We start from the raw sequence: 16,227 nt of genomic DNA, 5'->3' as shown, positions 1-16,227 counted from the left end.
GCAATGAGTTGGATTGTGACCCTCCCTTTAAATAATTCATGTGTTGATCTAACCCCAAGTACCTGAGAATGTGACTGTATTTGGAGATGGGCCTCAAAAAGGTACAGTAAGTTAAAAGGTACACATTAGGGTGGGCCCTAATCCAATCTTACTAGTGTCTTTATAAGAACAGAAAATTTACACACATAGAAAGACACTAGGGATTTGCACATAAGAAAACCATTCCAGAACACAAGAAGATAGCCATCTGCCAGCCAAAGAGGTAGGACTCAGAAGACACCAAACCTGTGGATATCTCTTCTTTGACTTCTAGCCTCAAGAAATGTGAGAAAATACATTTCTGTTATTTAGGCCACTCAATCGGTAGTATTTTATTATGGCAGCCCCTAGCAAACTAAAATATAGGTATTCAACTTCAATGAATCCCCAGGCAAATGTGCTGAGTGAAAAAAGCCAGCCCCAAAGGTTAAATACATGATCCCATTTATATAAAATCCTTGAAATTATAAAATATGTCACATTATCATTGAGTAAAGATCTTACTAAATGTCTATGTAAAGCTAAACTGGTCTATTAGTACTGTCAAGATACTTGGAAAGATGATTACAATCATTGGTCACCTTTGGAGGATGTTACAGAACAAACTCATTCATTTGAAAACTAGTCAATAAAAACAAAGAATAAAGCATTTATCCTACCTTTTCTGAATGAACTATACTTCATAACAAGAATAGTTGGTGGAGAAAAGTTTCTATTTACAGAAGAATTACAACTAATAATTGAAAAGGGAATGATAAAATGATCACTTTACCATTTAGCAACACCTAATGGATCCAGTAATAATAGCTTACATGAAAAAAGAGAGGTAACAAAACATCATGTATCTCCTAACAGCATACACAACATCTCTGAAGTATTTCTTCCCAAAACTATCAAGCCAGGATAGAATCAGGCCTATAGATCCTCTGCTAGGAAATTATATAACATGTTAAACAATGAAGGAGATGAAATCTAAAATATACAATATAGGAAACTCAACTGGATAAATAATCCAGTTTCTTCAACAAATAAAGTGTAAAAAAACAGAGGGAAAGGGTGGGGGTGGGGGGAGCAGGAGGTTAAGCCTACAGATTAAAGGAGATTTAAGATATTAATCAACTAATCATAATGTATGGACCTTTTCTGAATACTGATTAGACCATACTGAATAAAAATAACTTATAAAACAATCAAGAAATTTTGAAGACTGGATATTTAGCATTAAGGAATTTTCGTTAATTTTGTTAGGTTTGATGAACTGTGGTTATTTTTTAAGAGTTCTTATCTTTTCCACATACATACTGAAATATCTATGGATAAAACATCCTATCTGGGATTTACTTTAAAATAATCTAAGCCAGGGAGAAATAAAGTTTGGCATGGTTAACTGTTGAAACTAGTAAAGAGGCTAATGAGAGTTCATACTATTTTCTCTACCTACTTTTATAAATGTCTGAAATTCTCGGTAATAAAAGGTTTTTAAAAAATTAATCTTAGAAGTGGAATCAGAAATAAAAGAAGCTGCAAGTAGCCTACATCTATAAGACAAAATATAACATTCATATACATGTTCATAAATGTTTTCTCAGAAAACTGTTTCTCAGCAGCACACACATGCAATCAGAATACTAGCACCATCTTCAAACAGAAATGGTACATATATTAATAAGGATTGGAAAATAACAGGTAGAGACCTTTCACTACACATAATTTTTAAAAAGACAGTCTGCTTTTTAAAGTTATTAAGAAACCTTTTCATAGTTCTATAGTATAACTTAGAGAATTAACCAATTTGCCTAAAATCATATAGGTACAATATAGCTACAATCAAAGATTTCTGCCTTGATGTCCAAGGTCTTTTCTTCTACCACATAGCCATTCAAGATGCAGAAAGAAAACCAAAATTCTAACAACTGATTCATCCTAAGTCACAATATGAACAGTATTTCTGGCCAATTCTTAATGGAAAGTCCCTTATTCATACTCTATAAGCAGCATGAACACAATCTAATCTGAGGACAGCAATCATGTATTACACACTTATTAGAATACACTTTTCTACATAAAACACCAAAAAACTTTCCTCAAAAAAAATTAGTATGTGCTTTCATGTATGCACAAACAACTTTTTTGATTCTGGGGAACTTAAAAATATGAATTTTAACAAAAGTGCCACATCAAAATCACTACACATGCATTAAAAATTCAACTATTTTAACTGATTCTTAAGTTCTCCTAAAAATTTATATTAATTTTGAAGTCAAATTATTCTGCTTGTATGACAATATAGTTATGCTTTATATGCATAACTTTATTTAATCTACACAGTAACTGTAAGATCCAGAAATTATTACTTGTCCCTTTTACAGATGAGAAAACTGAGGCTTGGCGATTTTAGGTAACTTGTTCAAGATCATGGAGCTAGTAAATGGTAGCTCTGAGACTTTAGTCAGCCTAGTCTGACAACAAATCTTTGCTCTTAGCTCATCCTCTATTCCAGCGATTTTCAACCAGTGTGCCACAAGAATTTTTAAAACATGTGATACCTGACTATTTAGTCAGGGACACTGATCTCTTCTCCCTTAGACTGTCAAATAAAAAAATGCCAACACAACAAGAGCCGTCTAGTGTGAATGAATCAAAATTATACCTTTTTAAAAAAATATATGTCTTTATAGATTTCAGAGAGAGGAAGGGAGAGGGAGAGAGAGATAGAAACATCGATGATGAGCGAGTCATTGATCGGTTGCCTCCTACACGTTCCCAACTGGGGATCGAGCCCACAACCGGGGCATGTGACCTGACCCGGAATTGAACTGCAATCTCCTGGATCCTAGGTTGATGCTCAACCACTGAGCCATGCTCAAATGGGCAAAATTATACCTATTTTTTTGTCAGAGCAGCAAAAATATATTTTTGATGTACCACAGAATTTTAGTAATTAGTTTATGTGTGCCATAAAATGAAAAAGGTTGAAAATTGCTGCTCTATTCCAATAAACATCTTCTTTCAATTGCCAAAAAGAGTCCCCTAAGACACCACATTCCCCTCTTGTTTCAAAAAAGATAGCCAATTGCAACTAGAATAGCTACTTCGAAAACAAATTCATTTTGTGATTATATTTTCTTCTCAGCACACACTCTGTAACATTCTCCCTTAGAAATTAATGCATAAATGTAGGTTAAGTTCTCACACCAACTCCCCAAAACTTAAATCATTTAATATTTCTAGGTAAAAGTGTAGTGAATTGTAACAGGACAATACATCATCCTCTGTCATACCCCCCAAAAATTCCAGAGGTAACATGAAATTCCTTTCTTGTCTGCCTCCAGTATGCAACCAGAAATTATTTCACGTTTTAGTCCCCATCATGAGCGCCATTAGGAAATGAGATTTAAACTATGCCAGTTCCCACGAAAGGAACTGGCAAAGCCAGGAGGAGAAAGGGTAGGATAAGAAAGCAGTAACATTTATTCATATATGTATTCAAGTCTAAAGCCCAAGAGGGTCTATTACTATGACTATACTATTACTGCTACAGTTCAATACAAAAAAGTGTTGCACTGAACTAACTAGAACCTAACTACCATACTGCACTGCTTGCAAAGAGATTTAGAACACAACCCATTTATAAATTGGAAACTACCTATATTCACTAATACTCTATAATCAGCTACCCCTTCCCAGCTCTCTGAAAACTAAAAGCCCAGTTTTTATGGAAGAGAGGGAAGTGAAGAAGCTATTACTCCATTTAACTGCATATGCACAAAAAGAGCTTTGTATATGAAGTATCCAAATCAATGGTTATGTATTAGATGCTTTGGGACGATAATACCAAAATCATTCATCCATGATACTTCAGTATTCCTTTTTTAGTAAGGATTTCTAGAATATGTTCAGATCTTTGGAACTGTGGGATTTGTTTTCTCTTTTTTAGTACCAGATGCTATAGATTGAATGCTTGTGTCTTCCCCAAATTCATATGCTGGAACCTAATGTCCAACATGATGGTATTAGGAGGTGAGGCCTTTAGACAGTGATTAGGTCATAAAGGCAAAGCCCTCATGAATGGGATCAGTGCTCTTATAAAAGAGGCTAGAGAAAGCCCCCACCCTTTCTACCATGTAAGGCCAGTGACAAGGCACTATGAGTCAGGAAGTGGGCCTAGCCAGACACAGAATCTGCCAGCACCATGATCTTGGACTTCCCAGCTTCCAGAACCATGAAAAATAAATTTCTGTTGTTTATAAACTACAGTCTATGGTATTTTGTTATAGTAGCCAGAGTAGAATAAATAAGGCACCAGAGATTTTTTCCCTTGTTGTTCTGATCGTAAAAAGAGACAGATATACTCTAATACAATGCTGATGAGAAATTAAATTCATTAAAAGTGACTGTCTGGCCTGGCTGGCATGACTCAGTGGTTGAGCATCAACCCGTGAACCAGGAAGTCAGGGTTGGATTCCCGGTCGGGGTACATGTCCAGGCTGTGAGCTCGATCTCACTGATGTTTCTATTTCTCTCTCCCTCTCACTTCCTCTCTCTGAAATCATAAAAACTTATTTTTTTTTTAAAGTGACTGTCTGTAGTGCAACTTAGCGATAATTACCAAGAGTTTTATAAATGTTTATAGCTTTTGACTCAGTTTTTCAACTTGGAAAAATTGGCTCTAATAATCAGAGAGTCATTCATTAATTTATTTAACAAATTATCAAGGATTTATTTTGTACCAAATATTATTCTTATGAATAAGGAAGGATATTTATCTCATTATTTTACAGAGCAAAAAAGTTAGGAAAAAATTAGTATCTAATAACAGTAAGAGTTAACAGATTCAAATGCATCTAACAAAATATTATACTACCACTGGAAACTACATTATCAAATATTAAAAAATATTTAATAACAAGAAAATGCTCATGATATGTCATGAAAAAAATTTAAAGCAAGATACAAAAGTATATGTAACTACATATAACTATATGTATGATCCCAAATCTGTTTAAGATCTTACTAGCCAGGGTCCTTGGTCAAATTATTTAACCTGCTCTGGCCAGTGTTCCTCAGTGGTTAAAGCATCGGCCTGTGCACCCCCACCAGAGGGGCAGAGGGCCAAGGGTTCTATTCCCAGTCAAGGGCACATACCTGGGTTCCAGGTCCGATCCTCGACCTACCCCAGCCCCAGTCAGGGTGCGTGTAGAAGACAACCAATCGATGTGTCTGTCACATTGATGTTTCTCTTTCCCCCCACCCTCCCTTCCACTGTCTCTAAAAATCAATGGAAAAAATATCTTCACTCCTCGGGTGAAAATTAAAAAAAGAAAAAAAGTTACTGAACCTCACTCTACTTCAGTGTCTTCATCTATATAATGAAGATTTTATATAATACATGTAAAATAAAGATATTATATTTCACATCCCCAATGGACTGCTAAAGGAGTAGTTTGCAAAGTGCTTACAATATTTCCCCAGTACATATAAACCACTAGTAATTATTTTCAAGTTTTATTATTGGAAACACATGTATATATATGCAAAGAAAAAAATGAAAGAAACATATCAAAATATTATCTAAGATCCTGAATTCTAACAACACTAATTTTAAGATTTACAGAAAATTTGAAGACTCACTGCATATTAGAAGATATTTAAAATTATTTTATAAGGTATGGCTTTGTTTTTTAAAAAGCCTTTATATCGCAGTGAAGTATTTATAAATAAAATATATCTAAGATTGGCTTTAAAATACTTTGGTGGGGGGCTTACATGGTGATTTTTTAATGTTATCAGAGGTAAACTGAATTACCTCTGGGTAACAGAATTATTAGTAGCTTTTCTTTTCTTTATATTTTTCTATTTTCTAAATTTTCTACAGTGATCCAAAAATTATTTTTAAGGTGAGAAAAATGTATTCAAAAATTTTAGGAAAATCCTTACCAATACTCCATCTGCAGATGAAACTTTCTCCCAAGTTAACCAAGCTCTTTCTCTGACATGATCTGGTATCTTTAATTTCTCACATAATGCAGTAAAATCAGGTTCTTCGGTTTCTTCAAACTCAAGCCTACCAAATGAAAATATACATTTAATAGGCACAAAATTATAAATCAAACTAATTAAGTAAATATTTGTTTTAATGGTTTGCAAATAATGGCACTATTCTAAAAGCTAGCATCACTAAATACTTTAGGATCTTATTTATCTTTGAAAAATTTACACTTAGAATTTAAGCATATGTTTATCTTTCTCACAGTCTTTCCAAAATAAGGATACCACCCAGTGAAAAATGTTTGCTGGCCTGGTGAATCACATACACTTCAGAGCAGCATAATAGCTTTGTGAAGGAAAGCAGAATAGCTAAAGCTCTTTGGGGAAATTGGGATAACAATAACAGCAAGAAGAAAGCCCATTATTACAGAATCAGTTCACTATCAGTGACTTAGTTAAAATAGAGTCTACATTTATCAATGTTTCATATATGTAATCTACCTACTAGCATTTCTTACATGATGATTAACTTGACATAAATCATTCTTTTTAGCTAATTCCTTATCATTCATTTAATGTATATTCAACATCTAATAATAATATTATGAGGAATAGCTAATAATATTTGTATATTAACAGTAAATATAATACTGTATAAGGAATGTATGTATGATAATAAGAAATAGCTAATAACTTTTGAGTATTTACTTTGACTCCGTATCTCAGATGCATAGTTTCACTGAATCCCCACATCAGCCCTATTAGGTAAGTACTCTTATTATCCTTATTTTACAGATAAAAACCAAATCAGAGAAGTTAAAGCACTCACCTGGTATGATAGCCAGCAAGTAGGAACCTTGACATAAACTCAACAGTCTAACTTCATAATTCATGCCCTTGACCACTACAGACTGCTAACCCTCTTTTAAAACATAATTAACTTTTGGTTATCTCAACAAGATAGCATGCTGTTACTAGTGAGAGTTTCCCTTCCAATTACATCATTTATGCCAGAGATAATGCAACCGAAATAAGATCTCAGTTCTCAAAGTAGAAATGGACTCTGTCCCTGGAAGTACAGTTGGACTGGGCCCTAAGTAAGTTTCTTGGCCTCAGATTGCCAGGCAGTGGTTCCATCCTTGCTAAGTAGTTAATCTATAGAGTTTGATTGCCCATGCTAAAGAAACCTTTTATGGATATGGATAATCAAGAGCAAACTGTATTTTGTATGGTTTTGACTTACAGGATAATTTAATAATTCCATAATTTAAGGTGTGTAAAAAAGTACTGGGGAAAAATTTTTAAAAACAAAGTCCCAGATGATGGCCAGAATTTCAATATTTCTGGTCACCATACAATAATCGAAAATGCTTCCAAAGCTCTATGAAGAACATGGAACACTTCACTAGGGAGACTTTACTGCTCTTTCCAAAGGGAAACTTTCAAGTATTGGATACATCATTTTAATCAGAAATTAACGTCTTTTCCCAGAACATCCCCAGACTTTTTTTTAACTGGTGAGTATGACTTTTAATTGACCCATAAGACAGTCTATTTAAATATATTAATTTTTAAGTCTCTCACAAGTCATTTCCAAAAGTCCATTCCAGTCTTACACAATTTGGCTTGAATAATATTAGTGTCTGGGGAGGTGAAAGAAACAGAACTTGGCAATGGACTAGAAAGAGGGAGGGAGTGGTGAGGAACAGAAAGGAGTCTCATTCCCCTGCAATGGATATGCGGTCTTAAAGTAGGACCAGTGCTGACAAGAATAATGACAATTATACTCTTTCAATCTTAGCTTCTTAACCATAGAGTATCACAATCAAGAATAAGATGTTGCAATACAATAAATATTGTCCTCCATGTTCTACTGCATTATTATATCATGATACCCTGACTTTTTAAATTTAAATTCCATTTAGAAAAATAAAGGTTCAGGGTACCACAAGAACACCATTAAATTTATATCCAAACAAAGGGGGGGGGGGGGCGGGGGGAACGGGACCCTTGCTGGCTCCAAGCCAAAAGGCAAAGTAGAAGAAATAAAGAGACATGCCAAAGCCAACTAACATGCAACAAGAAGGAAAGAAAGAAAAAGTTTAGAAACTTTTAAGTACTTAGGCTAAACTTGTGCCCATACACCAGTTCCTCTAAAGAGCTTTATGTTCCATCAGTCACTACCATGGCTCTTTATCCCCAAGAATTCAAAGCACTGTTTTAAGGGAACCCTACAAAGCACCTCAGCCAAGTATCTTGGGGACAACCGACACCCAGGACCCTGAACTTGAAGTCCACCGGCGTCTCTGCCGTTCCGGTCGGCCTCTCCCCGAGCGCGGCTTCAGATGCAGTCGCACGCCCAGAGGAAAACATTTCCAACTGCTGCATCCCAGGATAGCAAAACAGAAAGTCACACACGACCGGGGACTACTACAAATCTCAACAGGAGAAAAACTATCACACACTAGTCTTTTGGGGGTTTTTTTGGAGGGTCGCCCCCCCCTTCCGTTTGATGGGGCCTCGAAATTACCCGCCGTCTGCGAACCTCTAGTCCGGCGGAGGAAAGGCGGCACCTGTCACTTCGCTCAGGGACTCGAGCCCAACCCGCCCGACACCTGTCAAGCTGAAGCCAGACCCCTTCCGGCTGCCGGCCCCTAGCTCCCGAAGCCAGACCCCTGTCATCCTCCTCCAAGCGCTCCGCAGCGGTGGGGGACAGGCAGGGACCCTCCTCCCACCGGACCCGGCCCCCGGCGAAGACGCGCCCCCGCCAGACGCCGCGGCGCCAACCCCGACGCATCCTCCGGGCGCCCTTCCCGCGCGCCGGCGGCCGCAGCGGCTTTGCTCGCTCACCTGGCCAGAGGCAGGTCCTCAGGGCCACTGTCCTGTTCGGGGTCCTCCTCAGGAGGGGGCGGCGGCGCGGGGGCTGCTGCGGCGGGGGCGGCTGTTCTCCGGGGGGTTTTGGGCGGCATGACGCTCTGCCGGAGCGGCAGCCAGCGAGTGGTGAGGCGGGCCCGGGTGGGAGGACGCGCGCACGTCGAGGCACGCCCCGTCCTCGCCCAACTCCCGTTACAAAAATAATATGAATGTCCCCTGAGAAAAACCGACAAGCCCTCCCCCGCCCGGCAACCGAGCGCCGCGTCCAACCGCGGGAAAACGTCACTTCCGCCCGCGGCGTCACGTCCGCGAGGCTCCGGAGCCCGCCGGCGTACGGAGGGAACCGGGGCGCCGGGTGGTGCGTGGGGCGGGTGCGCGAGATCGGGCGGGCTGGGCAGGGAGCCCGGGCCTGCGCCCAGGCGTCTTTTCTGAGGCCGCGGCCGCCGCCCGAACCTGTCTCTACTCGAAACTCCCCCTTGAGGGCATGGGTGCCGGTAACGGGGCCGTAGCACAGTCTGGTGGGTGAGATTGGGTCCCTCTCCATCTGCGGGTGGATCCAGGGGTGCGGCTCTGGCCCCTCGGGGAATATCGGCCGCGTGCACCCTCGGCGGGCACGCCCCTCGCCTCCGGGGCGGCGCCCGCCGGCCCCGCCGCGCTCCTCCGGCCCAATCAGTTAAGCGAAATGGGCCAAAACAAAAACAAACACTGATGGAAGCGTAGTGGGGGCTGAACTCTGCCAGTCACTGGGAGGTACAAATTGGAGGACAAGTTTTGGCTTTTTAGGCATCGCCAGTTAGGGAAGGGAGGAGGACTGTGGGTAAAGAACAAATTATAGTGTGATAAAGGTTTTAATAGTGGTGTGAAAACAGGAAGCACCTATATGCCTAAGGGACGTCTTTAGAGGAGCTGGCGGTTGAATAGAATTTTGCCAGGGAGATTTAACATTTAAGGAGGGCTTACTACTAATAATGGAAAAAAATTAAATGGAATAAGCTCTGCTGAGAGTCACTTAAAATAGAGTCTGGAGGCTTTTAGGGAAGTGGGGCCTACGCACATCTTGTGCTTCAGTGCCCCGAATTGCTATTAAGTTGCTAAACCTATTGCTAAACTCAGCTCAAAGCCCAGCCATAAACATCCTGGGCCAGTCAGTGCTACACAGACATACATGTATGGGCTTTACTTCTTTCATTGTAGGAAGTAATTTTTTTGGCCTCCCTCATTTGCATATTGAAACTAACTAATCCCTGTAAATTAACCAGCAATCCTTCATTTGCATGAAAGAATTACGTTTTGTGGTTTTTGCCTTTATAAATCCTACCTTTCTTTGTTCTCTTCAGAGCGCAGTTTGGATTGCTACCTGAATCTGGGTCTCTCAGATTCCAATTCTTTTTTTTAATACCCCCCCCCCCAAATAAACTTTCAATTTGTTTCATAGCCTCAAACCTTTATTGGTTAACATTACGTACCATGAATTGTGCTGGTCATTTTACATAATTATCTTAATCCTCAAAAACAGTTATTTCAAATGAGTAGTGCATAGTATTATTACACTTTACGTATGGGGAAACAGGCTCAGAGGAGTTCATTAATTTGCCCAATATTCCAGAGCTGATGGGTGGCAGAGGATTTGAACCTAGGTATATTTGACTCTGCTTATCCATTACATTATATTGATAAAGCACTGAGAAGACAGAAGCAGCATGTGCAAAGACAAAAACATCACAGAAGAGCTTGCTGGAACTACCACCATCAAACATTGGCTTAGAAACTGTCTCTTCTGTCTCTTGGTATTTACTTACAATAATAGATTGTCTAGTCTGAGTACATGTTTTTCTCTCTTTCGCAGATGCTGTGGATTGCCCAGTCAGAACTTCCCAACTAAGGTGCTGTAAATGAAATACAGTTGTGCTCTGATGTGAATCGCCTTATCCTTAGAAAAGCTGAGCAGGGCTGAGGAAGCAGGAGCCTTCAGGCAAGTCATGGCTGCAAGCCTCTTGGGTTTATCCCAGTGAGTGGTATGATGGATTACCATTTTCTGTGTATACCATGACATGTGCCAGAATGTGCAAAGGATTGGCAATCATCAGCCTACTCAACAGCCCAGGTATATTTGTAAGCCAGCTAGCTATATCAGCCAAAGTTCAGAAACTCTCTATTAGAGGCCAAAAATTTGTCAAGAGGCAGAGTTCGTGCCCAGCTCCAACTACAGAAAGCAGATACCATCAAAGTAGTACTCCTCTTCACCTCTCCTAGGATTAGTGTAGGCAGGAGCTCAGAGTGCAATTTTGGTCTTTGCTAGATCAAAAATAGTCCACTAGGAGCCTGCTAAAATGAGATACAAGTATGACACAGTTTTTCTACTCCTTAACTATTATAAGGATGTTATCCTTGCAATTGCTGAAACCATTATGACCTAAGACAAGCTGACTTAGGATAAAGCAGAAATTTTAAGGATGGCACAGTAGGAATATCAAAAATATATGTGTCCTCGGTGACATAACTGAGCTTTGACTTAATCAGAAAGCATCATAATTTACAATATTTCTCTAACGCGTACCTTCAGGATAGAGACCAAATCATTGTTGTAGCCTTAGTACATAGCACAGTGTTGGACACAGAGTAGATTCTTGTTTGTTAAAAGTGGGGAGGGCAGGCAAGCACAGGAACGTTCTGGGAACTGAAGTAACTTCTCTTCATATATAGGTATGACTTGCTTTATTAAGCCCAGTTTGTTAACATCTGTATTTGCCTAAATTATGATAAATCAAAGAGAGATTTCTCAACTTATAAAAGGATGTAAATTAATCTAACTGTTTCCTACTACATTTAAATCTTTATACACAACTCAGGAACAATGGAGTCAATCAAAATCCTTACATTCTGTTGCACTACCAAAGAAGTATTTGAAAATTTGCAGATTCCTAAAAGAAGCTTCCCCTGATCTTTCCACACCTCCATAGTAGTTTTAAAATTGCCATTAAGACCAAATAAAGATCTTTCTTGATTTTCTGTCTTGAGATAGAACTTTTTCAGCTTAAGGCCCCTTTGATGATATTACAATATTTTTTTTTTAGTCTCCCCTAGTCTAAAAAAGTCTTCCTCTGACCTTTTTTGCACTCATAAGCTACCATACTGTTACCATTCTTTACAATCTAGTTTCTTGAAATGGAAGTCCCCATTCATTCTCTCTCCTTCCCCAATTTCTCAGTCTACTAGTGCCTGCCTCTCTTCTACCAGCACTCCACTGAAGTCACTTTTTCAGAGGTCACCAGTGTCCTAATTGTCAACTCATAGCTTCTTTTTGGTCCTTTACCTACTTAACCTTTCTGGCAGTTAACCACTTTCTCTTTCTTAATATTTTGTCTCCTACAAATCCATGGTCTCCTTGTTTTCCTCCTCCCTTCTCCTACTTCATAAACTCCTCCACTAGCTCCTCTCCCAGTCTCTTCAGGGCAGATTCCCTAAAACAGCACAGCTCAAAATGGTCCTTGGACCAGTGCCAGTTTGCGCACTGTTTGTCTTTGGTCCACAAGGAGATAAGTACAGAAATTAAGAGTAAATGATTAGCAGCATTTTTAGTAATTTAACATTTCATCTGTCTAAGCACATGATCACTGGACAACTCTCATTAAACAGTATAGCACAGTTCAGGTATTCTCCAACATGTGTGGTGAGTTGCAGGTAGCATGGCTATGTCTTTGTCATGTGCAGTAGGACCACAGTATTTCAAGGTTAATTTGTGAACTGTAACCCAAAAGGGAGTGAAAATTTATGTATTTATTTACTTCTATAATGTTATTTTTATAGTCATTTGAATTTTTAATCAAGCTTGTTTTTGAAATTCATAGCTAAATTAGGGAAGTAAAATTTGTGTCATTTATTTTTAAGCCTAAATTATAGTTGGTAAAATAAGCCTTACTGTCCTGTTTTGTCAAGAAAAGACATAAAGCAGTAGTGAGTTAGTAGTAATAATAGTAAACTAAATAATGACCAGAAAAGTGATCCCAAGGAATTAAAGACCTAAATGTTTGTACTAATTTTATTCAGAAGTATATTTGAGTTCATAGCCATAACTCGTTAGTAAAGTATGAACTGACATGAACTGACAAATGAAGCATTAAAGCCGTCAGACTTCGGTGGCATTGACATATAAAATATAAAGGAACTAATTTTGAATTTGATAAAACATTTTGAATTTTTATTTTCCATGAAAATAAACTCCACACATAAGAAATTTATGGGTGCAAAATCCATTTCTCCCATTGAAAGATACTTTAAATGTAACTATAACTTAACAGGAGAAATGTTGGGACCTGGCTACAGATAAATAATTGAAAATGAATTTTAAAAATAAAGCATTATTTGCTTCATTTTGGATTAAAAAAATGAATATCCTGAGCTTGCTGAAATTGCTTTAAAATCTTTTCTTCCATTAACATACCTTTTCTTCCTTAAACATTAAAAACTTTAAATATTGACAAACTTAAAATACTAAATATTGTTATAGCATTTAATATGGGAAATTGCTAATTTATTACCAAGGTTTGTTTAGTTGTTATGACTGAAATCTTCAGAAATTAAGGGTGTATTAGCAATCTATTAATCATCTATATACTTCCAGTGAATAAAGTGTAGTTTTCTTTTATCCTAATGTTACCTTTTCTTCTAATTGTTTTCTGAAATGTAATTTTATGTCTGTTTAAAATACTAAAAAATGCAAGCTTGTATGTGGTATGCCTTATTTGTCTTCATTTCATTTTTCTAGTACTTTTAAAATTTTTACTTTCCAAAAGAATCAATTCATGAACAATCAGAAATTAAAAAGTAAGTTTCTTTAAAGATAGTGTAAGATAGCACTGGCCTAGAAGATCTTCAACTTTCTTCTTGCTCTGTTTCAGTTCTCATGATTTAAATTACCTCCCATATGTGTGTGCTCTTAGATTCTTTCAGGGTTTAAGAAACAGGGACCTGCTCAGTTTACCTGAATTATTCAGGGTTAATGATTAGTTTGGGGGTGGGGAGTGAAGAAGACAACAAAAAAAGAGTCCCTTCTGCTACACCTGGGCTCCCCTTCTTCCTGCCCCTGTGAATGGTGTATTGTTCATCGCTCTGTGCTGTTCTCCTGCTGCTGTGACCTTCTCTCCATGCCACCAATTCACACTATTCGGGAGAGAGCATCTGATTGATTCTCCCACTAAGCTGCAATTTACAGTAGCAGGATGAGATAACAATCTGTGGGGCCCAGTGCAAATGAAAATGCAGAACCTCTTGTTCAAATAAGTATTGAGATTTTCAAGATGGTGACATCAGAACCTAAAACTAAGCATAAAACCCTTCTAACTGCATGACTCATATGCCCTAAAGCCAGCCCTGTCCATGAGGGGAGATCTATATCTGTTCTGCTAACTATGGTGTCCCCATGCCAACCATGTGCCCATGGCACTGAGCAATCAGTTGGACTGGATGCCAAGGGATAGCTAGTTTTGGTATTACACTATTATATTAGTTTCTTCTCCTTCCCTGCCCACTCCCTTTTGTCTTAACTCCTGTTTGTCTCAAATTGCACTCGGGGTCTATTTTCTAGAGAACCCGAATTTAAACACTTGGTACCAGGAGTGTTCTGCAGACAGTCAGGATGAGATATTGGAGTTGGGTTATTCACTGATCTCAGGGTGATAAAGAACCCTGGCATGGTAAGTTCTGTAGTAAGTGAGGCACACAGTGTACCATAATTACTGAGGCTTCACACCCGTGTCCACTTGGGAGGCAGTGCAGGTAGAAGGTGGGGCATTGGAAAGTGTGGTGGCTATGGTACTTGAACAGTATGGGGACAGTAATTTTAAGGATTGTGGATGGGATGGATTCTGTCCATGGAATTATATGCCTTGCAAAAGAAAATGATACCTCAGAACAGCCAGCTGTCACCTTAAAGCACACTGAGAATGCCAGAGAGCCTCTATTGGCAGAGTTTTTTTAACATGACTATGATTTCCTATAGCAATTTGACATTGCTGTGACATCCAAGCACACGATCAGAAAGTCATCTCCTTGAACAGAGTATAGATATATCATTTCAGTTATTGTCAAACTCATGTGGTGATCTGCACGTGCAGCAAGGTGTATACTGGTCAAGTTCAGTAATTTCTAAAAGGATTGCTCTAAAACAGATTGAAAAAACTGGTCCTTCACCACAGATATCTTGAGAATCATTAATCTAGAGTATTTACCTCTTTGTACTCACCAGGACTGAAGACAAAAGAGTTAAAATAATTCAAACTATTCCAGAAAATTCAAGAGGAGGGAAAACTCCCAAACTCTTTTTATGAGGCCAGCATCACCCTAATCCCAAAACCAGATAAAGATACTACAAAGGAAGAAAATTACAGGCCAATATCCCTGATGAACATAGATGCTAAAATCCTCACTAAAATACTAGCCAATTGGATCCAACAATACATTAAAAAGATGATACATCATGAGCAAGTGGGATTTATTCCAGGGATGCAAGGCTGGTACAACATCCGTAAATCAAAAAATGTGATACATCACATAAACAAAATGAAGGACAAAAATCATATGATCATATCAATAGACGCAGAAAAAAAATTCGACAAAATCCAGCACCCATTTCTGATAAAAACTCTCAGCAAAGTGGGAATAGAGGGATCATACCTCAACATAATAAAGCCCATATATGACAGACCTACAGCTAACATCATACTCAATGGGCAAAAACTAAAACCATTTCCATTAAAAACAGGAACAAGAAAGGGATGTCCACTTTCACCACTCTTATTCAGCATAGTACTGGAAGTCCTCACTATAGCTATCAGACAGGAAGAAAACATAAAATGTATCCAAATTGGAAAGGAGAAAGTAAAACTGTCATTATTTGCAGATGACATGATACTGTACATAGAAAACCCTAAAGACTCCATCAAAGTACTACTAGATTTGATAAACTAATTTGGCAAGGTAGCTGGATACAAAATCAACATCCAGAAATCAATGGCATTCTTATACACCAACAATGAACTTTCAGAGAGAGAAACTAAAAAAGCAATACCATTTACCGTTGCAACTAAAAAATTAAATACCTAGGAAGAAACTTAACCAAGGTTGTAAAAGACCTGTACTCAGAAAACTACGTGACACTGAAAAAAAGAAATAGAGGAAGATTTAAACAAGTGGAAGAAGATACCATGCTCATGGATTGGAAGAATTAATATCATTAAAATGTCTATACTACCCAAAGCAATTTATAAATTTAATGCAATTCCTATGAAAATACCAACAGCATATTTCACAGACCTAGAACAAACATTT

The 16,227-nt window shown here is 38.3% G+C and overlaps 1 protein-coding gene across 4 annotated transcripts in view; it reads right to left on the bottom strand.

Moving 5' to 3' along the window:
- The window catches only part of RB1 (RB transcriptional corepressor 1), a 140,275-nt gene extending 131,134 nt beyond the window's left edge, over positions 1–9,141 (bottom strand). Inside the window, exons 1-2 of one of the 4 annotated variants that reach the window (XM_087814337.1) lie at positions 8,878–9,141; positions 5,977–6,103 (exon numbers count right to left, since the gene is read on the bottom strand). In XM_087814337.1, the coding sequence (XP_087670463.1) occupies positions 5,977–6,103; positions 8,878–8,996 (246 nt within the window). In that variant the 5' untranslated portion in view covers positions 8,997–9,141. Of the gene's footprint in view, positions 1–5,976; positions 6,104–6,856; positions 7,183–8,877 lie in introns of those variants that run through there. The other 3 variants (XM_087814338.1, XM_016205442.2, XM_016205443.2) reach the window with 3 other exon arrangements.
- Between the last annotated feature and the right edge of the window lie 7,086 nt (positions 9,142–16,227).

The sequence above is a fragment of the Miniopterus natalensis genome, chromosome 2 (genome assembly GCF_054644295.1).
Source record: "Miniopterus natalensis isolate mMinNat1 chromosome 2, mMinNat1.hap1, whole genome shotgun sequence".
NCBI lineage: Eukaryota > Metazoa > Chordata > Mammalia > Chiroptera > Miniopteridae > Miniopterus > Miniopterus natalensis.
The sequence above is the reverse complement of the archived record's forward strand: the minus strand, read 5'-3'. Positions and strand labels throughout refer to the sequence as shown.